General features: G+C 39.3%; 1 protein-coding gene across 1 annotated transcript; it reads left to right on the top strand.

Annotated features, from left to right (window-relative positions):
- The first annotated feature begins 15,394 nt into the window (after positions 1-15,394).
- On the top strand, positions 15,395-16,372 carry LOC145800629 (uncharacterized). Its single transcript, XM_082890345.1, has one exon. It carries the CDS (start codon positions 15,395-15,397, stop codon positions 16,370-16,372), a length of 978 nt encoding a protein of 325 aa, XP_082746471.1.
- The last annotated feature ends 8,881 nt before the right edge of the window (positions 16,373-25,253 follow it).

Here is a 25,253-nt window from a genome sequence, read left to right as displayed (position 1 = left end):
TGATTTTCAGGGAAACTGGAAAAGTCATTTACCATTGGCTGAATTCGCCTACAATAACAGCTACCATTCGAGTATTGGTATGGCGCCTTTCGAGGCATTGTATGGCAGACAATGTAGATCTCCGATTTGCTGGGCAGAAGTTGGAGATGGGCCTTTGCTTGGGCCCGAGATTGTTTATGAAACAACTGAGAAAGTAAAACTGATACAACAGAGATTGAAAACTGCACAGAGCAGACAAAAGAGTTATGATGATGTCAGAAGACGAGACAGAGAGTATGAAGTGGGTGATCACGTATTTGTGAAAGTGACACCGATGAGAGGCCAGACTCGTTTTGGAGTCAAAGGCAAGTTAGCACCGAGATACGTCGGACCATATGAGATTATTGAGAAAATCAATCCGGTGGCGTATCAAGTTGCGCTTCCTCCTAAAATGGAGCATATGCATAACGTCTTCCACATTTCTATGTTGAGAGACTACCTCCGGGATCCTTTTCATGTGATAGAGCCTACTCGTGTAGTGTTGAGTGATGACTACACTTACGAGGAACGGCCTATACAGATTGTAAACAGACGGATCAAGAAGTTGAGAAACAAAGAGATCCCGCTAGTGAAAGTCGACTGGAAAAACCATGGTGGCGTGTATGCCACTTGGGAAAGGGAAGATGACATGGCTAAAAGATATCCTGAAATGTTTCCACTGAATCCTGTTTTCTTCCAGAACGAAGGTAACTCGAGTTTAGAGGACTAAACTCTTTATCAGGAGGGGAGACTGTAATAACCCTCATCACTGCTTACCGATAAACCTTGATGACTGATAACTGAACTGATTATGACTGATAATTGAACTGATTAAAGTACTGAACTGACTGACTGAAAACTGGAACTAAATTGACTGAGTATGTACGTTTGAATTGCATTCTATCTGTTGATTGTTTATTTGATCTGTTCGTATTTTAGTGTTTAAACTGCTAATTGAAGGCCTTATCGGCGGCCGAATCCGGAATTGATTGATGTTTTATGATCATCATAATTAATGTGATTTTACAGTGTAATTATCTGAAAACTAATTAGGTATGATTAAATTAGATTAAATATTAACCAATTGCAGAGTTTGACTCATCTACAACTTTTCCCTTGAGTGGACCACTACCTATACACCTTTGAGCTACACCACACTTAAATCAAAACATTTCCTCAGCCTTGTTTGAGCTCTTGCCGACCTTAGAGAGAGAGGAAGGGAGAGTAGTGAATTCAACATAGAGATTTGGCTTGAATCTTGAGGAATTGAAAGCTTAAGTGCATAATTGAACCTCTAGACTTGCATTCAAGGAACCTAGGTATGAATTTCATCTTTTTGATTTCGTCTTTAAGTTGATTCATGCATGGTTCATGTCTAATTGTAGAGCTAAGTCATGAATTGGTTCATTAATGGTGAATTGAAGCTCATTTCCTGCATGCATGTTTGAATTGTTGAGTTGTGAGTTGATTTCATGGTAAAATGGTACATGCATGTCCATAATTTTGTAATGGTCCATGTTTTCAACTTGTTTTTGGATCAATTGGCTCCTTAGAGCATCAAATTGAACTTTGAAGTTGTTTAAAATTCTTGCATGTTTGCATGTTCTCCATGTTCATGAAATTGGTTTGAAATTGGGTTTCAATTAAACACCCTTGGGCTTTGATTTCTCAAAATTGAGCTTTGAACCACGATATTCTATGTGTTTACAAATGTTTTCTGGAAATTCAGCCCAAGAGGTCGAGTTTTGAATTGTGAAAACTTGGTTTGAGCTTGGAGGTGCAATCTGGGTTTTCCAGATTTTGCACTTCCGCTCGAGCGGGGAAAGTGGCGCTCGAGCGTAGAATCCGAGCATCCAGTATTTCTCTGCACTATTTTACAGTCCGCTCGAGCGGAGGATCGGGCGCTCGAGCGGAGGATTGTGTCTCAAGCTCGAGCGGGCGTCGAGCGTCCGTCGAGCGGAGATTTCACCCATCCAGTACTTTTCAGTACGCTCGAGCGGGTGCCTTTGTCTGCATGTCCGCTCGAGCGGAGTGACCTACGCTCAAGCATGACCCCTGTTTTCTGAAAATTATGAAAATGCTTTTAAAAGTACATCCTTGCATCATCATCCCATTCTAGGCATTCTTAGGCCTAGTTTAAGACATTTTAATGAGGATATAGATGTAGAACACACCGAGGCATTAGGGGTTAAGTTATTATCTTTCCCAGCTGTGTAGCTTAGTGTGTTCAATCTGTTAACTGTGTAGGGTAGGCGACTGGGGAGACACGCTCTAGCATACTGTAGCCCAAACTCTATGAGTAACAATTGTGTAAAGATATGTTCACAAATGATTATCTTCTGAACAACTGAACTGTACTGTTTTCTGAACTAATTACTGTTAACTGAATGAATGTATGTCCTATATTATGAACTGTATTGTGGCATCCTTAGCACCTACTGTTTACTGTTACTGAGACAGAAATCTCTGTCGGTTCCCTTGTTGGAACCACTACTGTTTACTGACTGATGGCCATCATTACTGCTCGGTCTTTTAAGACTTACTGTTTACTGTACTGTTATGCTAATGAGTGTACCACATATGACTGTACTGACTGAACAACTGAAATACTGTTTAAATGAACTATTTTCATACTGTAAGGACATTCATTCTTAACCTCTTTACGCATTATGTTATTCACTGGGCTTTAGCTCACTGCTCATATATATATGTAGGTGTTCAGGCACCAGACCGCGGCTAGGAGCATCAGGGTTACTCCAGTTTTGTCAAGCCAACTATTGTGCCTCACTGCGAGGTTCTGAGCCTATCATGTTTAGGCTTAGGGGCGTTTTGCAATTCCCCCTTCTCTACCGTCTTACTGTTCTGTATAGACTGAATGTTTACTGTACAGTTATATAGGGATTGAGTCCCTAGTCTGAATGATTGTAAATATTGTGCATACTGTTCTGTACTGTTTACGTATAAATGTATGGAAAGTCTTTTTGCATACAAACTGTCACAGCTCATTGGGCATTGTTTCTTTACTACTTTGGCTTCCGCCAGGTCCTGTACTCTGTTTTACTGTTCTACTGTTAAGCAGGCCTTCGGTAATCTTGGATTACTGGCCGGTTACGGTGCTAAGCCCATAGGGCCGGGTTTGGGTCGTGACAAGTGCCCCCTTCGACAGCAGGGAGGGAGAGACAGGCTCCAGTGCACAGCCAAAGCTGAGCTAGGAGTGCCCGAGATGAGAATGGCCCTTCCGAGCCCATTTTGAGCAATGACGAGGCTGAGACCAATAAGGCCGAGGAGGCAGCGAGTCAGCATGCTGAGTCATCCGAGAGCGGAGATGATGATGCTGGCTCGGGGTCTGCTAGTGGAGATGATGCTGAGTCGGGCTCTGAGGCAGAGGGCAACGACAATTCTAGTCCTGGTTCAGGGAGAGGTGCAAACAGCGGCGCTAACGAAGACAGCTCTGAGGCTCTGCCCAGGAAGAGGACGAAGAGGGCCTCTTGAGACTGAGATAACTGGCGCTGATTCTCTGTATTTTTGCTTTGTTTCTTCTTGCTAGTAGTGTTAGCACTTTGTACAAATTTAGATAGGTTTTATTTGCTTTAAAAACTTGTACTCTTCTTGTAAAAAGTAACCATGATCGGAATGAAAACCAATCTTTTTGTACGAAAAAAGTGTTGTATTTTGCATTCTGAGCACCACATTGCATAAAAACGAGATTGAACTTGATTGATGGAATTTGAACATTGTATTGGCACAACCTTCTTAATCAGGTAATGAACCGAGTACCAACAAAACAAGAAAAACAATGTACAACTCGATAAATAATCAAGTAATATACGACTTGATAAAAAGCACACAATATACAACAACTCAATAAGCAACACAAATACAACTCGATAAATAAATTGAAACAAAACGGCTTAACAAAACTAACTAAAACTAGACAACACAATGCACAAAGAGCAGAACAAAACACAGATTCTCATCACTCTCAATACACAAGAAGACCACAGGACAAACAAGAATGCTGCCAGCCATGAACAGAGGCTGTCGGCCACTAGTGGTAGCCGGATAGCTACAAAAGGTGGCTGTCGGCCATCACCACTGGCCGGTCGGCCATCAATGTGAGGGACCTCCAGATTGTTGCCACCTATTTTCCACTCAGTGCCTTATCTTCTATAAAAGTTGGAACTTCATAGTTTCTTCATTCCAGCTCTGTTTTTGCCACAAATGGAGCCATTTTTTACTGAAAAAATCTTAAATTGGATTACAACTTTAGATGGCTCAAAAAAAGTGAATTTTCGGGGTTTCGGGATAAATGCACTATTCCTGCTAAGTCGTTCTCCACTGTGTTTTTCATTCCTTCATGCCGCGGCTAGGTATTGGAACCCGGTTACACATGTTTTCAGCTTCGGGGGACAAGAGATATGCCCGACAATCGAAGAATTCTGAGTTTTGATGGAATCCGAGCGTGATGAGGAAATCTTGCCCCAATCCCGTTTTGGTCATATCCAAGCTTTAGGAAGGAAGTGTGGGCTCACTTTACATGAGGCTCGATCCTTGGTTCACAACGAAGAGCTAGATATTCCCAGCCTCATTCATCAATTTTCTGACGTCGGTGACCGCGGCGACCGTCTTTAGCAGAGTTTTCGGCAACATTCCCTTTGTTTGTGTATGTTGGCTTATTTTCTTGTTGCCCCAAGTTTCGGAAGGTCTAGCATTCGCTTGATCGAGGTAGCCCAAGGTTTAAAAGAGGGCCTAAGCTGCATTGGCTTAGCATTAGCCGAGACTTTGATGGGCTTAGACGCCTTCCATCTGCGGGAGACGACCAAATTCGCGGGAAGTCCACTACTTTTGCAAGTAATGTTTCCCACCCTATCTCATATGTGTTTCTCACATCACTCAACACTCAGGCTCTGTTTTTCTCTCAAAACCCTTTCCCACTTTTCCTCTCTACATACACCTCTCTATTATTTAATCTTTCTTTTCTTTCATCTCTCCCCAGATATGGCTCATGGATAAACTGAAAGTATTGGACTCTTGCCCTACATATTCAGCACGAGGCTATTTCTTTCGCCAACGGCTAGTTGATTTCCCAAACGATGGGTGGTGGTGCCATTGGATGTGCAACAAGTCTGCTGTTGACATTGCTTGGCATTGCCCCTGGTTTGATTTGCCTGAGATGAGCTATAACATGGCTTTGTAACCTGGCATTCAACTGATTGGCTTGACACACTGCGCATTCTACTTCCCATTCCGATTCAGACGTCAGTTCAAACACGACTAGACCTGCCCAAAAGAGGGTGTATAGTACTCGGCTTCATTTCCAATCCGAGGTTCACAATTAGCTCGATATCCCACTGCTTGGAGGACAAGAGAACTTCTAGCTCCTGCTCCAAATTTCAGTTGTACCCTTTCTGGCGAATGCTTGGCTTGGCTTGAAGATGAAGCGCAAGTTGGGCCTACTTTAGCATCTCAAGCTTCCACAAGTGCAGGGAGGGGACGCAAGAACATCTGACTCATCTATGCCCCAAGTTTATTGCTTTGATCTAACTTTTCAAGTTTTCTTTTTGAATGTAATAAAAGCAACTTTGATTTGCATTGAGAGTTTTAGAACTTTGTATTGAAATCAATGAAATTGAATTTGTGGGTGCTGAAAATTTTCCTTTTGATCCAAAGATGGTCTAGGTTGTAAAAAGATTAATTTGAACAAAATCAACTTTTATTAAAACTTTTCAAAATCATTTTCGGTAAGGATCACAACTTGACACACATGGGATCTATCCTCCAGATGTACAACCCCGAATCTAGAAATGGAAGATTGCCCCTAGATTGAATAGCACTACTCAGCACTGTAACCAGCTTTTCTCTCAGGGTAAGGATCACAACCGACCTTTCAGATAATGAGCAGACAAAGATTCCTTGATTAAGCACATGGACTCGGTTGATTTGGAAGTGTTTACGACCGGACTTCAAAATGAAGTTACCTAAGTATCCCGAAGATGGGAATCAAGCCTTACGTAGTTCGGTTCGGGTTCACTCGGGTATTAACACTCTCCTTTTACGCTCTAACTTTTGCCAAGGCCGCCCTTCATGGGTTTTCAACCTTGCGAGCTCAGTTTTTTTTTTTTTTTTTCTAATTTTTTGTGCTCTAACTTTTGCCTAGGTTGCCCTTCTGGATTTTCGACCTAGTGAGCCACTCAAGGATAGTATTTCTTTAACTTGTCCATGTTGATTGGTTGGGAGAATTCTAGGCCATCTAGGTCCATAAGAATGACAGCTCCACCCGACCAGATTAATTTGATGATGTAAGGACCTGTCCAATTGGGTCTGAACTTGCCCCTAGGCTCATGGATAGGAGCTCGATTGTCCTTCAGCACCAAATCCCTTTCTTTCAGATTCCTGGACTTAACTTTCTTGTTAAAAGCCCTGGCAATCCTGCGTTGATAACCTTGAACATGGTACAGTGCCTTCAGCCTCCTCACATCGAACAGCATCAGTTCTTCGAACCTGCTCTGCTGTCAATCCGCTTCTGTTATTTGGTACTTAGCCATAACCCGCAGCGACGGAACCTCTATTTCGATCGGCAGAACAGCCTCCATCCCATAAACTAGAGAATACAGAGTTGCCCCAATAGATGTCCAAATTGAAGTCCTATAGCCCCAGAGAGCAAATGGAAATTTGTCTAGCCAGTCCCTATAAGTCTCAACCATTTTCTGCAAAATGTACTTGATGTTCTTGGTGGCCGCCTCAACAGCTCCGTTGGTTTACAACCGATATGTGGATGACTTATGAAAAGCCACGTTGTATTTTTCTAACAAGTCGATCACTTCTTTCTTAAAATGGGAGCCATTGTCTGAAATGATCTCATTTGGGACTCCATAACGGCAAATAATGTTGTTGCGGATGAACTCAGCCACATGCGCTGCTTTCAACATTGCATAAGACTGAGTTTCTACCCACTTTGTAAAATAGTCTATTGCCACCAGGATATACTCATGCCCATTCGACCATTTCAGTGTAACTGCCCCAATGATATTAATTCCCCAGACTGAGAAAGGCCATGGTGAAGTCATGTTGTACAGCTTCAACGGCAGGATATTCATGCGATTTGCATGAATTTGGCATTTGTGGCATTGCCGAACAAAACCGATACAATCCTCCTCCATGGTAGACCAGGAGTAACCCTGCCTGAGAATCTTTCGGGCTAGCATTACTCCGTTCATGTGCATTCCATACTCTCCCCCATGTATGGCCTCCATTAGGCGCTTCGACTCTTTTGTGTCAACACACAGCTTGTGCATCGCCAGATGACCCCTCTTATACAACTTACCCCCGCAGATGATAAACTGAATGGCCATCCGCCGTATTGTCCTCTTATCTTTGGCATTTGCCCCTAGTGGATAAACCTCATTTTCTAAGAAGTTTCAAATATCATAATACCAGGGGTTTTGATCTTGTACTTCATCTATTGCGGCGATAAACTCATAGGCCGGCACATATCTCTGCTCGATAATGATGGGACGCATTCGGACTCCAAACGGGATGTCTATCATAGAAGATAGAGTTGATAAAGCATCAGCGAACCTGTTGTTCTCTCTTAGCAGATGCGTGAAGGTCAACTTCTCAAACCTAGGAATTAGAACATCCAAGGTTTGGTGATAGATTTTCATTCTTTTTTCTTTAACCTTCCAGTCTCCTTTTGCTTGAGACACAACCAGGTTCGAGTCCCCAATGATGTCTAACCTTTTTGCCCTTAGTTCCAAGGAGGCTTCCAAACCAGCGATGCACGCTTCGTATTCTGCTTCGTTGTTAGATACCTTGAACCGGAGTTTGAAGGCTAAGGGTATATGGGAATTGTCGGGTGCTATCAGTAACACCCCTATCCCATAACCGTACTAGTTAGATGCTCCGTCAAAGTACATTGTCTAGATTTCTTCCTCGACTTGCAGAATAGCCTCATCTGGGAATAGGTATTCTACTGTTTCATCTCCTTCCACCAAGTGATCTGCGAGAAACTCTGCTGCTGCTCTCTCATTGACAGACTTGCGAGTCACATACTTCAAATCAAATTTGGAAAGGAGAAGCAACCAACGGGCTAGCCTACCCGTAAATGCTGGTTTCTCAAAGAGATATTTGATGGGATCTAATCTCGAAACCAGAATTACAAAGTGAGCTAACAAGTAGTGCCTCAACTTCCTGGTAGCCTATACCAAGGCTAAGCAAGCCTTCTCTAGTGGGGTGTAACAGGTCTCATAATCCAGCATCTTCTTACTCAGGTAATAGATGCCCTTCTCCACTCTATCCTCAGATTCCTGAGCAAGCATGCATCCTATTGTTGTGTCTGTTACTGACACGTACAGAATCAACGGCTTCCCCGGCTCTGGCGGCGACAACACGGGGTGGGTTCTGAAGATACTGCTTGATCTGCTCAAAAGCAAACTGGCATCGGTCATCCCATTGGAATTTCTTTTCTTTCTTCAGGTGACCAAATAATGGTTCACAAGTCAAGGTTAGTTTTGCAATAAACCGTCTTATGAATTGCACGTTACCCAGAAAGCCTCGCACCTCCTTTTCAGTCCTTGGTGGTGGCATTTCTAGTATGGCCTTGATTTTGGAAGGATCAACCTCGATGCCCCTTTGTGTGATCAAGAAACCCAGCATTTTCCCTGCTATTACGCCAAATGTACACTTTTGTGGATTCAACCTCAATCTGTACTCTCTAATCCGTTGCAAGAATTTCTTCAAGGCGATGTAGTGGCCATCTCTTTCCTTGGACTTGACAATCATGTCGTCCACATACACCTCAATCTCTTTGTGGATCATGTCATGCAGAATTGTGGTTACAGCATGTTGATAGGTGGCCCCAGCATTCTTCAACCCAAACAACATCACCGTATAGTAGTAGGTTCTCCACGGCATGGTGAAGGCAGTCTTTTCTCTATCCTCAAGTGCCATCAAAATCTGGTTATACCCGAAAAATCCATCCACGAAGGAGAGTAGTGCATGGCTTGCGGTGAAATCCACCAATTCATCGATGTGCGGTAGAGGAAAGTCGTCCTTCGAACTAGCTCTATTCAGATCTCTAAAGTCCATACACACCCGAATTCTGCCATCTTTCTTCAGCACTGGAACAATGTTGCCCAACCAAGTCGGGGTACTCAGATACTAGCAAAAACCCTGCGTCTATCTGCTTGGTGACCTCCTCCTTAATCTTCAAAGCCCAATCCAGGCGTATTCTCTGCAGCTTCTGCTTGACGGGTCGGGCCTCGAGATCAAGAGGGATCCGATGCTGTACAATCTCAGGATCGATTCCAGTCATGTCTTTGTAGGACCACGCGAAAACATCTTTGAAATCTTTTAATAAAGCGACTAAGCGCTCGCACTCCTTTGAAGACAACGTGGACCCGATCTGGACCAGGCGTGGATCCTTCTCAGTACCCACATTAATTGGAATGATTTCATTAACAAGGGGTTTTATAAACCTCTATTCCTCTCAATCAATCAAATGTTTCAAAACCAAAGGAATTCCTTCATCGTTTTTATCAAAATTTTGAAAGTCGTGATCAATGAAATACACAAGAGGCACGGAAAAGTACTCAGAATCTGCTACAACATTCTCATTCAAAAGATCCAGCTCATCCAATTTCTCGATTACAACCGACTCAAAAGAAAAAGAAAAAGACGACCTGGACACAACATCAGCATTCGAGTTATCAACCCCAGGAATACCGGACTTCGACTTAGAGGAACTGGAATCTGATTCCGACTCCACAGACTCTGTGGAATCAGATTCTGACTCACTACCCGATTCAGAACTGCTAGACAAAAAGCCCTTCTCCAGCTGCCAAGTGGGAGAGGGTGCATTAGATGCATTGAGAATACCATTGGAAGGGTCCACACCTAATTGGTCTCTGATCATGGAAATGGTTAGGTTATCCCCCAAGCTCTCCAGGTTGATTTGAGGATCCGAAAGGAGACATGCTAGTGCTACTCCTATCTCAAGTTCACTACTGTTAGACTCACCCTCTGTACTCTGTTCAGCCTCAGGAGTTAATTCAGTCTGTTCCTCTATGGCTTCACCCTCTTGTAGCTGTAAGTCGAAGAAAATCTCGAAGCCGGGTAGATGCCGCTTCTCAGAGTTCAACCATGGCTCAGGAAAGTCACAAAAATGGGAAGTCTTCCCCCTCCCAAACAAAACGGCCATTCAGAGTTCCCTGAATTGGCCTATGCACAAGCTCATAGTGCTTCCCACTTTGCTTTGCTCTGGCTCTTCCGGCCATTTCCTTTCCTTTCCAAACTCAGTCATCTTTGGTGCGTGTATAGCCCAAACCAAAGACATGAGGGTTATGTGGCACTTCAGCCAGTGCAGTAACGCCCTTCCGGCCACTCTTTCCTAATCCCATCTCGGGTATATGCTGTAGCTTGTTCATAAGATACACTGATTGAACAGTGACATATAAGCCCTCATCAACAGCCAAGATATTTTACACCATTTGGGCCTCATCCAAGGTAAAACCAAACAAGAAAACATCCTCATCGCCATGTACAATCTCCAGTACGGGTGTAGTAACCTCTGGCGGATGATGTATAGATGAATTCCCGAACACAATGGCTACCCCCTTTCCAAGAGAGTACTTCAGCATGTGATGCAAGGTGGAAGAAACAACTTTTACTTGGTGCAGTCAGGGTCGCCCAAGTAACAAGTTGATAGTAGTTGGAACATCCAAGACATGAAACTCAATATCCTGTTGAGCCGGCCCGACCTGTGTTCTAATCTGAACTGTTCCCATCACCTCTTTGCTTGTGTTATCATAAGCCCGGATCACCTGGACCGTTAGTACAAAATCGGCTGGTTTCAGGCCAATAGCATAAGTCGTGCAGCATGGACAGACATTAATTGTAGACCCAATGTCAACCAATACAATTGGCACCCACTTCTCTCTACACTCAACTGAGATGTATAGCGGTTTGTTATGTGGGCAGCCTTCGGGCGGCAATTCCTTACCCGAAAAGGTCAAAGCAGGCGAAGCACCTTCTGGGAAGACAAGTCCCACTAGTTGCTCTAGAGTTGTGTTGATAGACAATTTGGCTTTATCTATTGCCGACAATACAGCTTGCCGATGCACACGCGAAGCCATAAGCAACCCCCAGATAGATATGTCTGCTTGGATCTTCTTTAACTGTTACAGCACAGCCTCTTCCTCTAGCAGTTTTTCCCTCTGTTTTTCAACCCTCTTGTCCTTTCCGGATGCTTCGGGTTGGTCTAAGTGTGGGGGCTTGAAGTACCGCCCGCTTCTAGTCATATGATCCACCTTCTCAAAGTACCAAGTGTCGTCTGGCAGATCTTGACCCCAATCCTCATCAATGTGGGCAAGATGCAGATCGTTATCTTCCCACCATACTCCTTCGGCAACCGACAGGCAATCGTCTGATTTCGTCGAAATTATTCTTACATCACAGTCATCCCCCACGGGGTGTTTCACTCTTCCAGTTTTTTGACTATTCTCATCCATTTCCTGCTCAAACCGCTTCAGCGCGGCTTCTTGCTCCGTATCAGCAGTGCTAATGATGCCCATTTCTTGAGCAAAATTCTTAATACCGGCGCTCTCCGGCAACTTCCCCTTGTCCTCGGCCGTTCCGGCCCTTATAACAGTTCCTGCTTCCTGCTCTTCCATCATTCGTTGAAGCCCCTTATCTACATCAGTTTCATCACTGAGCCACCCAGAGTTGTCTGTTGACCCATTCGGATCGAACCAGTTAATGTGCACATCTAATCCCTGGCTTGGACCATCCTTCCGGACCACACTCACCTTAATTCCTATTGGCAACTCCAGCTCTAGTTTGGCCTGATTGGTTGGTACAATATAACGGCATGGGTTATATTCCTCCTCAGATAAATCCATGGAGCCCTCAAGCACTGAACTGACATCCCCATTCTCCACCAAAGTTGATCTCCCTCCATCTTCCACTATCACCACCACAGGTTCAATTTGGATTGTTGATGTGTTCATCATGCACAAGTTTGTGCTCTCAGGGATGAATAACGCCAACTTAGGCAAGTGGGAGGGGGTGATGTATATACTGGGGTCGTAAGGGACGATCAGTGTATAGATGAGGTTTATTTATCGGGGTGGAGGGGGTTGGTTATGTGGTGAGAGAGGATTTGTAGTGACGTTAGGCTTTTCGAGAGGTGCTATCACTTTGTTGTCAATGAGATCTTGAATCTCATGACGCAGTCTGAAACACTGATTAGTATCATGACCATGCTGTTGGTGGAAAGCACAATATTTGGCCGGGTTGTGTTTATGAGGGAGAGGATAGGGCAGTTGACGTTGTTCTAACGACTTCAGATGCCCTTTTCTAATCAAGACCCTCAGGGCCATAGACAGAGACATGTAGAGTGGGGTGAAAACCCTCTGGCCTCGGGCCTAATGGCTTGAGGTTTGGGAAGTTATATTGGATGTGCTGGCAAAGGGGTTAGCAGTCTTGGGTGTGGTGGTGACGATGCTCACATCTGAAGGCCTTGTAGCTGCACTACCGCTAGTAGTCGCATTGGAACTGCATGTGAAAGCCCTCTTGGGATGCTCCTTCTCACTGTCTATCAGCCCTAGCTTCATTGCATCCTCAATTTGCACCCCTATTTCGTAGAGCTCAGCAAAAGTAGACAAAGGCAAGACTATCATTTTTTGTAATAATCTTCCTTGCAAGTTATGGACCACCATTCTGATCTGGTCCTTTTCAGACAGCCGGATAGTCATCATAGAGGCCTTGGCCCTCCGCCGGATCACAAAATCTGAGAAGCCCTCCTTCGGCTCCTGGTGAGTCGCTTCGAGATCACGAGTAGTGACCTCAATCCGAGTATTGTAGGAGTACTGCGCTATGAAGGCCCCGGCCATTTCCTCCCAATTTCTCTTCACAGAGTCTTCAAGTTTGGCATGCCAGATGGCCACTATACGCAACAGGGTTTGGCCAAAGAGCGACAACTTCTGTAGTCTGGTTAGGCCCATCGGCCGCAGAATGTTTGAGAATAGCCAGAGATGGACCATAAGATCCCCGGAACCGTCAAACCGGTCTATATACGGCATCTTGAATCTATCTGGCAATGTCACTACCGAATCAGTATAGCAATCATCTATGTCAGGGATCGAATTCGCACCCTGTGCCCGTTTGAAGAGCTTTTCTAGCTTGCTCACTTTCAGTGCAATAGGGTCGACCTCGAATTCAAACGGCGCCTCTGTCAGATAAACCGGTGCCTTGGAGGTCTGAGATAGGATAGGATTCGTCTGAATGCCTGCATTTTCTTGGACATTGATTGTGACCTCGGGTGCCGGAACTCCCACTGGGAGTGCATGAGATGCTGTGCCTATGGCAGGTTGCGGCTGTTGTTGTTGGAGCCTTTCTATTACCTCAGCTTGGAGGGCTACAACCTCAGCTTGGCGGGCTGTGGTCTCAGCTTGTTGGGCAGCATCTAGCTGCATGTTCTCAATAGTCTGCTGGAGTTGGCGAAGCATGTCTTCCATGTTGATTGGAGGACTTTGAACTGCCGGAACTGGCGAATACTCTCTGTCTGGAGTAGAAGTAGATGATTGGGCCTGACTAGGCACATACGAGGTAAACGGTGATTGCTGAATTAGCGAATTCTGCCTAATCCTTCTCCGTCTAGTAACCGGGGAAAGTGAAACAAACACTGGCTATCCCCTGACTAGATCCCCAAATCTACAAATCCTTCTAACTCGGGTCCAAAGTACTTGGGGGGTAACAGAATCGTCTGAAGCAATGGTGAAAGACTACCTTGCAAAAAGAAAATAAAGCAAAAAGAAACAAAAATCATAAACTGCACAGCACTTCGGCTCAGACATAAACAACACGCAGTTGCAATCATAAGCTGGAGAACTGTACTCAAACACTAATTTCTGTCCCAAAACTGATACCCAAACTTGCAACTAAAACACCTTGTTTCTCTTTAGAAACACCTTGTTTCTAGGGATTCCAGTCTTCAATTTTCTTACTGAAATGGCCGGAGTAAACGTTGATCTGTCTTCATTTAATATGCGAGCTTTGGGATCCGAAGTTGCCTCTTCTGAGGGTAACGTTGTAGGAAATTTTAACCATCGTGTTAATTGTGCTTTGGTTTCTGAGGTGTCAAACCCCGAAACCCCGAAATTGGGCTTTGATAGTAAATCAGGGCAAAACCAAATTTCTGAGGAAGATCTTGCTAATATTGTTGATGTTGTGAGACGCAGTGGTGGTATGGAGAAAGTAACACAGACATCCATGTCTGTGTTAGCAGATCGACTCCAAAGGTTGAGGTTATAGATCCATTTTGATGATCCTGGTACATGTAATAGAGATCAATCCCGATCTGAGGTGGAATCGTTGATGGGTCCTACTGTGAATACTCCTCGGAGTCAGATAGGCTATCTGAGATAGAGTGAAGTGGTGGATGAAGGCACAGAGGCAAAGCGATTCGATGGGGTTAAAGACAGTCTTCCCCTCACGAGAAATCGAGGGATCTCTGCATCGTCCCATGAAGGAGTTATTCCAGGTAGCGATAAAGTGTCTGATGTTATCAATGTTCGATTGGGCGATGATGAGGTTCGAGTCCAACCTACCAGAGGAGAGCGTGGTGGTAGAGGTTATGGGGCTTACCGTGGTGGTCGTGGTAGAGGCGGTAGAGGAAATCTGGGTGAAGGAGGAAGGAATCCTAAGGTATATTCCTCTACCTCCTTCTGATAACCCTAATGTTGTGGAACTCCCCCCTCGAAATGAGGATCTGGGTAAGTGCGAATCATGTTTAGTGGGGTATTTCCTTGATAGGAAATTACCCTATAATATGTGAAGAATTGTGCCTCCAACCAATGGAAAAATATGGGTCTGAATGAGGTATCTGCAAATGGGGAAGAATTCATGTTTTTCTTTTTTGACAATACTGACTCCTGTGAAAGTGTGTTAGAAAGGGGGCCATGGTATGTAGGTAATCAGCTGCTCCTGTTGAAGAGATGGAAGCGTATGATGAAGCTAACAAAAGAGTCTGTTTTCCAGATCCCTATTTGGGCTAAACTGTTTAATGTCCCTATGGAATACTGGGATTTTGAAGGGTTGAGTAGGATAGTTAGTTTTATTGGTACCCCCCTTTTTATGGACCACCTTACTTCATCGGGTACAAAAATCTCCTTTGCTAGGGTCTATGTGGAGGTGAGTGTGGAATCAGTAATCCCTGAGAGTTTCTTTGTTAAATGTGGGGATGAGGTGGTTGAAATAAGGGTTGAATGTCAAGGAATACCTGCTAAGTGTGAAATCTATAAGGTATTTGGGCATAATACAAAAAATTGTATTAAGTCCCAAGTGGCAAAATTGATGTAGATGCAAAAGGAAACCGAAAATGAGAAGGAAGACGGATGGAAGACTATCAAGGCCAAAGGTAAAAAGAAGATTGGGGAATGTGAGGATGATATTTGGCCCTGCTGGTCCTTCTGACCATTCCCCTGCTGTGTTATCTGTTACTCCTAAGGGTAAAAGTTTCAGGAAACCTTTCAAATATTTTAAGTTATGGGCTGACCATAAAGATTACATTCCCATTGTTAGGAGTGTTTGGTGCACATATGTGAAGGGTTCCCCCATGTTCAGAACCTGCTGTAAACTGAGGTCCCTTAAGCCTTTGTTAAAAGATCTGAATAAAAAGAAGTTTAGTGACTTGACTGCCAGGGTCCACTGTGCTAGATCTGAGTTAGAAGCTGCCCAGATTAAGCTTGATAGGGACCCCTTGAACCTGGTCTTTCAAACTAATAAGAGGAATCTTTGTAGAAATTATGTGGACTTGTGCAAAGCTGAAGAGAGTTTAGCCCATCAAAAGTCTAGAATCAACTGGCTTAGTTTGGGTGATAGAAACACTAATTTCTTTTTCAGATCTGTTAGAAATAACCAGAATCGGAACATAATAAGTGGGGTTACTTTAGATAATGGGGTTAGGCTCACTAACCTTAATGATATCCACAGTGCCTTTGTCACTAATTTCTCTAATTTGTTTGGGACCCCTCTTGATGATACTTATTCTGGGTTTGAGAGGGTCAATGCTTTAGTCAATAAAAGATTGACTACTGACCAGATGGTTACTTTGGCTCAAGATGTGACTATTGAAGAGATCAGGGATGTCTTTAAAACTCTCAATCCAAATAAGGCCCCTGGCCCTGATGGGTACTTTGCGAGTTTTTTCTATAGTGCTTGGGAGGTTGTTGGTCCTGAGGTTACTATGGCTATCAAGTCCTTTTTTGATTCTGGTGAAATGCTTAAGGAGATTAACAGTACTACTATAGCTTTGGTTCCTAAAGTTCCCAATCCCTCTAAGGTTGGGGACTATTGACCCATATCCTGCTGTAATACCATCTATAAATGCATTGCGAAAGTAATTGCTAATAGGGTTAAGGGTGTGTTGCTGGATGTCACTGATCCAGTTCAGTTATTTAATTTGTAAAAATGATTTATAACCACTCAAAAGATAAAATTATATAAAAATAATTATTATTTTTTATTTTTTATTTCTTAACCAAATTAATTTTTAATTTTTTTAAAAAAATTAAAAATAAATTTCTAAAAATCTAACCAAACATATTCTAAGGATTTTTTGACAAGCCATTTATTGTGTTTTTAACTTATTTAATTTTTTGTTAATTTTATGATATTTTCATCATCTGACACTACAACATATAAGAATTTTAAAGACCAAATTTTTTTATATCTAGAATAAAAATTTTGTTGCTAAAGACATTTAGGGACTAATTTCTATCGTCATGAGAATAGTCGCTAAAAGATCGCTTTGAAAAGTAAAAAATAAGGCTTTTAGAGATAAAATTTCAAAAATGTCAATAATAAATAGACTTTTATGGACAAAATAATTTGGTCTCAAAATGGTTTTTTTTTTAGACAAAAAAAATTGATACCAAAAAGATAATAATTAATCACTAATGTTCAATTTTTGTTACTAAAAATATAATGACACTTTTTGTAATAAAAATATTTGGTTCTTAAAAATAATTTTATTCCTAAATTTTGGTCTCTAAAATCTTAATTTTTTGTAGTGTGGCTTGAGCTAGCATATGATTGGGCATTCTTCTTGGTGCCAACCTAGTTGGGATTAGGGAGTAATGTTATGATGCTCCTTGATCTCGCCTCTTCTTTATTGATGTAGTGTCATATGCAATGTATGTTCATTTCGGCAATAAAATTTCTCTTTTTGCCAATGTTTTAAAAACCGGACCGGTGAGCGAACCGGAAAAGGGATCGGGTGGACGGGTCAACGGTTCAACCGTCGGGTTGAACCGGAATCGAACCGTGACGTAATAAATATATTAAAATTATATTTAAATAAAAATATAAGTAATAAAATTATAAATTAAAAATATTAAATTATCTTAAATATTTGTCCTAATATTTTTTTTACTGAAAAATATAATAATATATTTTAAAATATTATTAATTTCAATTTTGGAAGATGAAATCAAATATTTAATATTCCCTCCATATGATTTTAATTCAAATAATTTGATTGAAAGAAAAGCAAAAATTTTGGAGGGATATCAAAATTTCAATATTCTCTCCAATACATTTGATTCAATTCCACATGGATTTCTTGAGTTATTTTGAAAGAGTTTTTTTCTTATAAATAGGTGAAGACTTTCACAATAATTTCATCAAGCTTTTATGATGTGTTTGGTTGGAGGATTTGGGGAGGGATTTGGAAAGGGAAAGGGAAAAGGTGTGTGAAACTAAATAAAAAAAACAAAGAAAAAATAAAAAATAAAAAAATTTCTGAGACCGGTTCACCGGCTCCGGGTCGACCGGTTCGCCAGTTCAACCGCCGGTTTTTCCGGTTTTCGCTAAAAATGCCGGTTTTCAATCTTGGCCGGTTTAGAGGGTCCATTCGGACCGGAACCCCGACCAGTCGACTGTTCAACCGGTCGAACCGGCTGGTTCAGGCCAGTTTTCAAAACCTTGCTTTTTGCTAATAAAAATAAAATAAAATAAAAAATGTTTGTATGGGTGTGTGCATGTGGGTGTTTACTGTTAAGTCTATAAGTTTTTGGGAAATGAGGTCATGAAGCGTTACGAAATTGGCCCTAAACATGGTTAAAATTTATCCTTCAAACAAATATGTAGAAATTATTCACCATTATTAATTATTATATCACTAGGAAGAAATCAACTAAATATGGTTTTCTAATCTTATATAGTTCTATAACCTTTGACATTAACCCAAATTAAAAATTCTTCAATGATAAGCAATAGCGTAACCCAGGGCAAAAAAACTAGCTATCTTACCACACGATAACATAAATTGGGATAATTAACACTCTAGTTTTCACACTTCCATTTTTAAACAGGCAAGCCACTTAATTTACTTTCTGTTTCCTTGCTTTCTTAGCAAGGGCACAAGGGTGTTGCACAATGCCAACTAAAGCTCTAACTTCGCATAATTTGTTGCCAATCGGAAAATGAGAACTCAAACATTCAATTACATTTATGCACACAAATTTAATAGTCAGACAACTAGGATGAAATATTAAACCATAAACATACATTGCTTACATTACATTACAACTAATAAGACAATGTCTAACGGTTCATCAAACTTTACATCAGATTAAAAATTTGGTGAAAAAGTCACTTTTTGGAACTCCAATGGTTTCACTAAATTGGTATCAAAATGAAAATAGAACAAAAAATTCGTCAAAGTGATAACAGGCTCCAGATTTCACCATTTCACTGTGCATTACTATTAGGGTGGGCCAACCGGTCAACCAACCGGTTGTCCGGCCGGTTGACCCACCAGTCGACCGGTTCCCTTTCAAATAGTGGGTTCAAACCGGTCAAAAAATGTTCAAACAGGTAAAAAAAATAAAAATTGCCCTCACCGGTCGACCAACCGATCGACCCTTCCCTTTTGATGTACGGTTGGAGCAAGCCATATCAAATATTAAATTGATTTTTTTTACTCAAATTTAGTGAAAAATTTGATTCACCGTTAGAAATGCTTTAACTGCTTAGCTTCTGCTTCTGTGCACAGATTCCCAAACACCCAGAACCATTCTAATTAACAGCAACCATAAAATGTGGACAAAAAATATATAAGTACTATGTAAGGAATTGTAATATATTTTTAGGAGATACCTCCAGACCTGTGGGCCTACCACGGGCTCACAACAATGATTTGATTAGTTCATTTTGCAAGTCTGTGCGTAGTTCATTTATTAAACAAAAAAAAAAATCTCAAATTGAACTAATAACTATAGTCACATGATTTCATCAAATTTGTCTTAAAAAACAAAAAGTTTATTTTCAAATCATACTTCTTGTCCAATTTTTTTGAAAAACCATTTCTTTTTTAAAAAGTAATATTATAAAAATATGTGGTTATAATTATCAAAAAAAATTTAAAAAAAATATATTTTTATTTTTATGAATGATCTAACTCAGAAACCTAAAAAAATAAATAATTCAAATCATCACACAATGGAGTGGATGGAGAGAAGCTTACACCTATTATTTACATTTTTATTGCAATTTAATACACAATGCAGAGACAAAATAACATGAATATCAATTAAAAGCTTCAGAACACTAGGAAAATGAAGTATATAACAACATCATGACATGAATTCATTCAGAATCAGTGCAACAATGAAAAGGAGTATAAACTAAACGAAGCAGAGCCATTAATGGTGAACACAAAAGTCATAAATGAGCAACACATTAAAATGACTGTAAAATGCCAGAAACAAATCAACGAATTCAAATACGATTTTCGAAACATATTTATATGGGTAATGCTACATATTATGAAATAAATATCATGAAAAATTTCATGAAACTAATCTAATGGTGAATGCATAACATACAATAAAACACTACAAACACTAGAATCTAATCCAAGGGTGGAGAATCTTCATGAAAACTTTTCATGACATTGTTTTCATGATACCTAGCATTATTGTATTTATATATACTAGTGGGTGTGTGCAATTTAAATAAGTAGGAATAAAAAAAAATAATAATGAAATTAATATTATAATGTTTACTTAGCTTCAGTGGTATGAGTCCTTGTACTTAAACCCATGGTCATGGATTCAAGCCTTACCCATCTCTTTGTTTAACTTTTTTTTAAAAAATAAAAAATACTGTCACATGGCATGAGAAGAGTAAAACTTCAGGACACCTCTTAAACTTACTGTCACATGGCATGAGGAGAGTAAAACTTCAGGACACCTCTTAAACTTCAGGACATGGCATGAGAAGAGTAAAACTTCAGAACACCTCTTAAACTTACTGTCACATGACATGAGGAGAGTAAAACTTCAGGACACCTCTTAAACTTCAGGACACCATAAGAGGTGTTCACTTTATAATAGTATAGATAGATAGATAGATACGTAAATTTTATTTAGAGATAGAGATCCCTGAGATGAACGATCCGAGGATTTGAGGCTGGGATCTAGATCGAGAGAGAAAGAGCGCGCGTCATATTGCAATTTTATATACATTGCTGTTGTAGCTGTATGCGTAATGATTAAAAATCTATATATACATTCCATACTCTATGGCGCATTTTGCCCAAAAAAACGAAAGAAAGAAAATCACCTCCTTTGTTGATTTTTTTTTTTTAATGATTTCTTTTTTCGAAATTATATATAAAAAAAAAAAATTATCTTTCCGGTCGAGGGGATGAATCTAAAAAGTATACTCTTTTGAAAAAAAATTTAGAAAAAAATCATTAAAGATGAAAATAAATCAAAAAATATTATTTATTTTAGCTTATTTTTGTCTTCTTTGAATTTTTTTTAAAGAATTATAATTTTCCGATTTATCTTATCCAACTTCATTAATATTTTTTAATTAAACCAAAAAAAGATTATTTATTTTTAAATTTTTTTACTTAAATTTTTTTAAAAATTTTAAAAAGAAAATCACTAAAAACGAAAAAAAAACACTTCTCAAAGCCCCTCATATAAAATAGAATAAATTATAATACACCACTTGAGATTTAATTAAAATACGAATCACTTCAGTGATTCTAAAAATTACATTTCACCCTTGAAATTTTTAATTTCATAACAAATTGTCCCTTTTATTAATAAATTATAAAGACAATTAACATTTTTTAATGATATTAGAAATATATTTCAATTAATAATTTAGATAATTTTATTATTGTATATGAGACAATTATAAATTTTATTTTTTTAGTTAATTCTGTTAAATAAAATATTCTGACAATAGAATATTTATAATTTTTCAAGGAAAAATTAGCCTAAGGTCCCTCTCCCATTTTTAGTAATGGAAGAGATCCACAATATTATTTTATAATGTCTAAGGTCCTTCAACCTCCACACCTATATATCACAGAGAAATTTGACTTCTCTCTCTACCAACTTCTCCATTATCGAATCTCTGTCTCTCTTTATCTGTTGTGTCTCTTCTCTCCCTCAATTGTGTTTCTCTTTATTCTCTTTTATTAGCATCATTGACGACCGGCGTTGGCGGAGCGTGGTGAAGCCGATCTGAGTTCGTAGCAGATCTTGAATCCTTACATCTTCTTGTTGAATCTGTCTAGCTCTTGAAATTCCGTCTGTAGTCAAATGAGGCCCACCCAGCACATTCGAACTGCTATGTGCTATCATAAGCTTTGCTGCCATCATTTGTGCTTGTTGTTGCGTCAGTGCCCCAAAACAAAGTTGTTGGCTTATTGCATTACTAATATTTGAAGCCTGGCTCAGATTAATCGAGTTCTAACCCGCATTACCCATGCCTGAAATTTGGCCCTATGGCGCTGAAATCGAAGTTCCACCCATCCCCCGTAGACCCCCCATACCTATGACGTTGCCAAGTCCTCCAAGCCCAACCATATTGTTGCCCATATTTCCCATACCCATTCCTGCTCCAAGTCTCATCATCATTTTCCTCTGCATCTGTGGCTGCTGATGTTGTTGTTGCTGAAACAGCTGAATTTGGTGAGGAGAAGCTTTGCTAACCATAAGATCACCCAATGGCATGTTTGACTTTTGCCCTATTGAATTTATGTGCGATAGTGGATGTGCACTTCTTCTAAATTAGTGTATTAAGTTATTTATCTATTGTTGCTTACTTAATGGTCAAAAAAAGAAAACTTCTAAAAGAAGTTTGGATCCAAATCCAAGTGGAATGTTATATTTTCAGATCCATGTTCAAGTATGATCTGGGCAAGTTTGCAGAATTGATCTGCTTGAGGATATCATTGAAGATGCAAGAAATAACAAAGTAGTCTTGCTAGTCTTTCAATTTGTTTATCATGATGATAAGCTACTAATAGTGCAAGTTTACATAAATTCTTCCTTATTTAACTTTTTGTTATTAGGAACCCTTCCTTATAATCTCAGGGCAGTGAAAACAAAACCACCTTGCTGTTAAACCATTTTCAATACTCTGTGTGAGAAATTTGTGCTAAAATTTCTCTGGTTTGGTTAATTTTCTCTGTTTTGTTTAAGTTGTTCTGTGGTGTTCAATTTTCTCTGGATAGATAGAGGGATTTGAATGTTGATCCAGAGAAATTTGATATTAGTTTGAAGAAATTTGAATATTAGTCCAGAGAAATTTGTGAAAGGTTCAAGGGTTTTTGATATTAGTCCAGAGATCTAGAGAAATTTGAAAAATGTTCAAGGGTTTTTGATGTTAGTCCAGAGAAATTTGAATGTTAGTCTAGAGAAATTAGTCCAGAGAAATTTAAATGTTCAAGGTCTTGAACCCAGAGAAATTCCAAGGATTGCTTTGTATGTTGAATTCATTATGAATATAAACATAAATATGGTTATTGGATCAAGTCCCTTTTTGTAGTATAAGAATAATATTAGATCAAATCACTGAAGCCATCAAACTGTACACAACAAAAGTGAATTTCTCTGGTTGGAGGGGATTTTCTTTGGGGTTGAGTAAATTTCTTTGGGGTGATGAGGGAAATTTCTCTGGGTAGAATCCAGAGAAATTCTCTGGTGAGATTTTCTCCGTGATGTGTCTAGAGAAATTTGGAATTTTCTCTGTGATTTGTCTAGAGAAATTCTCTGGATCGAATTTTCTCTGGATCAATGTTGAGGAACCTTAGACATTATGAAAATATTGAGTGTCCTTTATACTATAAAATCTTAATACCAGGGACCTTAAAAAAAATCCCCATTTTTCAAATTACAAAAAATAATCTATATTTTAAATAAATTTCAGAGGTATGTTTGTAATTTATCTTATAAAAGAATTCCAAATCTATATCTATATCTATCTGGGGCTGAGTTTACCGAACCTGCAAGTGGGACAAAATGAAGAGAGACGAAGAGGCTGCACAGGACCCGGCCTGGTGGCCACTGATGTGGCTCCGGTCAGCTGGTTAACGATAATTATTCTTTGTGTGTGTGTGTGTGTGTGTGTGTGTGTGTGTGTGTTTTGATGTTTTTAGTTAATTTTTTTATATATTTTAATATATATATTTTTAAATATAACTAATCTATTTGTACTTAAAAGTTAAAAATATTTAGAAAGAAATTTAAGAAAATTTTAATAAGGACAAAAAAATACGAAAATATTTTGGATTTTTATAATTTTTTGTATTTATTGAATTTTTTTTTTAAAAAATTATAAATTTTATACTTTTTAAATGTATCTAAGCTAAGTGTATTTAAAAAGTAAATAATTTTAATTAAAATACTACAAATAAAAAAATATATGAATTGAAAAGGAAACTCAAGCCATAAATTTAATTTTCAAACTTATTTTGTAATAGCTCGAGGCGCTAAACTCTTTAAGACCACGTTTGTTTTGGCGGATTAAGTTGGATAGTGAGAGGATGGTTAGTGAAGAAATTGTTAATGTGAAAATTGTTAGTGAAGGGATTAAGTAAAAGTATGTTTGTTTTGATGATAATATGAGAGATGTTCAGTGATGGCATTGTCAAATTATTTTTATATAAAATAAATTATTTTTATATTAAAAAAATTAAAACAAATATTAAAGAAAACAAGTGCACTTGGTAAAAAAAAAAAAAAAAATTTATATAAAATAGACTCAATCCCCTTCACTATTTTCTAAATCCCACTCAAAACCTAGCCAATCTAATTTCCTTAGTAAGAGAGATTACTAAGCCTCTTGGACTATCAATTCGCCCTCCCATTTCTATACCAAACATGCTGTGGGTGGAACCCATAACCATAGTAGTCAAATCCGGCCACTCAAACCGCAAAACAAATAAAAACATGCATTTTCTATTAAATTTATTACAATTTTATTTTTAATAAAATTAATATCTGTGAATTTGTATTTTCTAAATCTTTCAAATAAGATGAGTATTGAATATGAAATTTCAAAAATAAAAAATTAATAGGTTAATTTTTCTGTTAATCAAAACAGTGAAACAACATTTTTCAAAAAGTAAGCGCTCGAAATCGTGTCAACAATTTTGGATGGATAAATTTTGAAAAAATACATGGAATTAAAAAAATAAATAAATTTGTCCAAAATGGATAACAGGCCTCGAAAATGCGAGTGTGGAGATACATACAGCATCATTAGCAATTCCATTTGCAATCCTAAGCTTATTTTTCCATGACAATGATCTCTCATCCTGGCTACCATTATTGCAGAAAAGATTAGAGAGAACTAAAGTGCGTCGCCTCAATGGTCTTAGACCAGAGCCAGAAATTAAAACTCCATGAGCTCGAAAACGTTCTGTTAATTGTTTTGGTTATTTTTGCATCCACTGATTTCATAAGACTTGAGAAGAGAAGAAAATGTATGTGAAATTAGGTGAAATATAAGTATACTTTATTCACATTTCATCTAACTTTTCCCTTTTCCTTTCCAAATCCCTTCTCAAATCCCCCAACTAAACACAGCGTCAGGGAATTTGATTACTGCAGAACTAGTTACAGGACATTGATGAGATTGAAAATTGGTAATCAGGGACAAAAGAATACAAAGGACCCAAAATGCATAAAAACAATAGCAACACGAATTTGATGCATATGCGAACTTGAGTTTCTGACTGATAGGGTTGCTCATGAAAACAAAAAATTTACTAGAAGAGAAATTTGCATAGAACCTGGGCATTACCCTAACAGCTCTCAAAAGCCACACGATTGCGCGAGGCTCCAAGGAAATTAATGAATATCTGTATGTATGTATGTATGTATGTATCTAGCTGTCGATTTCAAATCTATATCTATGTATCTATC

Source organism: Camellia sinensis, chromosome 10 (genome assembly GCF_055761805.1).
Source record: "Camellia sinensis isolate YWXY chromosome 10, ASM5576180v1, whole genome shotgun sequence".
In the NCBI taxonomy this organism is placed as follows: Eukaryota; Viridiplantae; Streptophyta; class Magnoliopsida; order Ericales; family Theaceae; genus Camellia; species Camellia sinensis.
The sequence above is the reverse complement of the archived record's forward strand: the minus strand, read 5'-3'. Positions and strand labels throughout refer to the sequence as shown.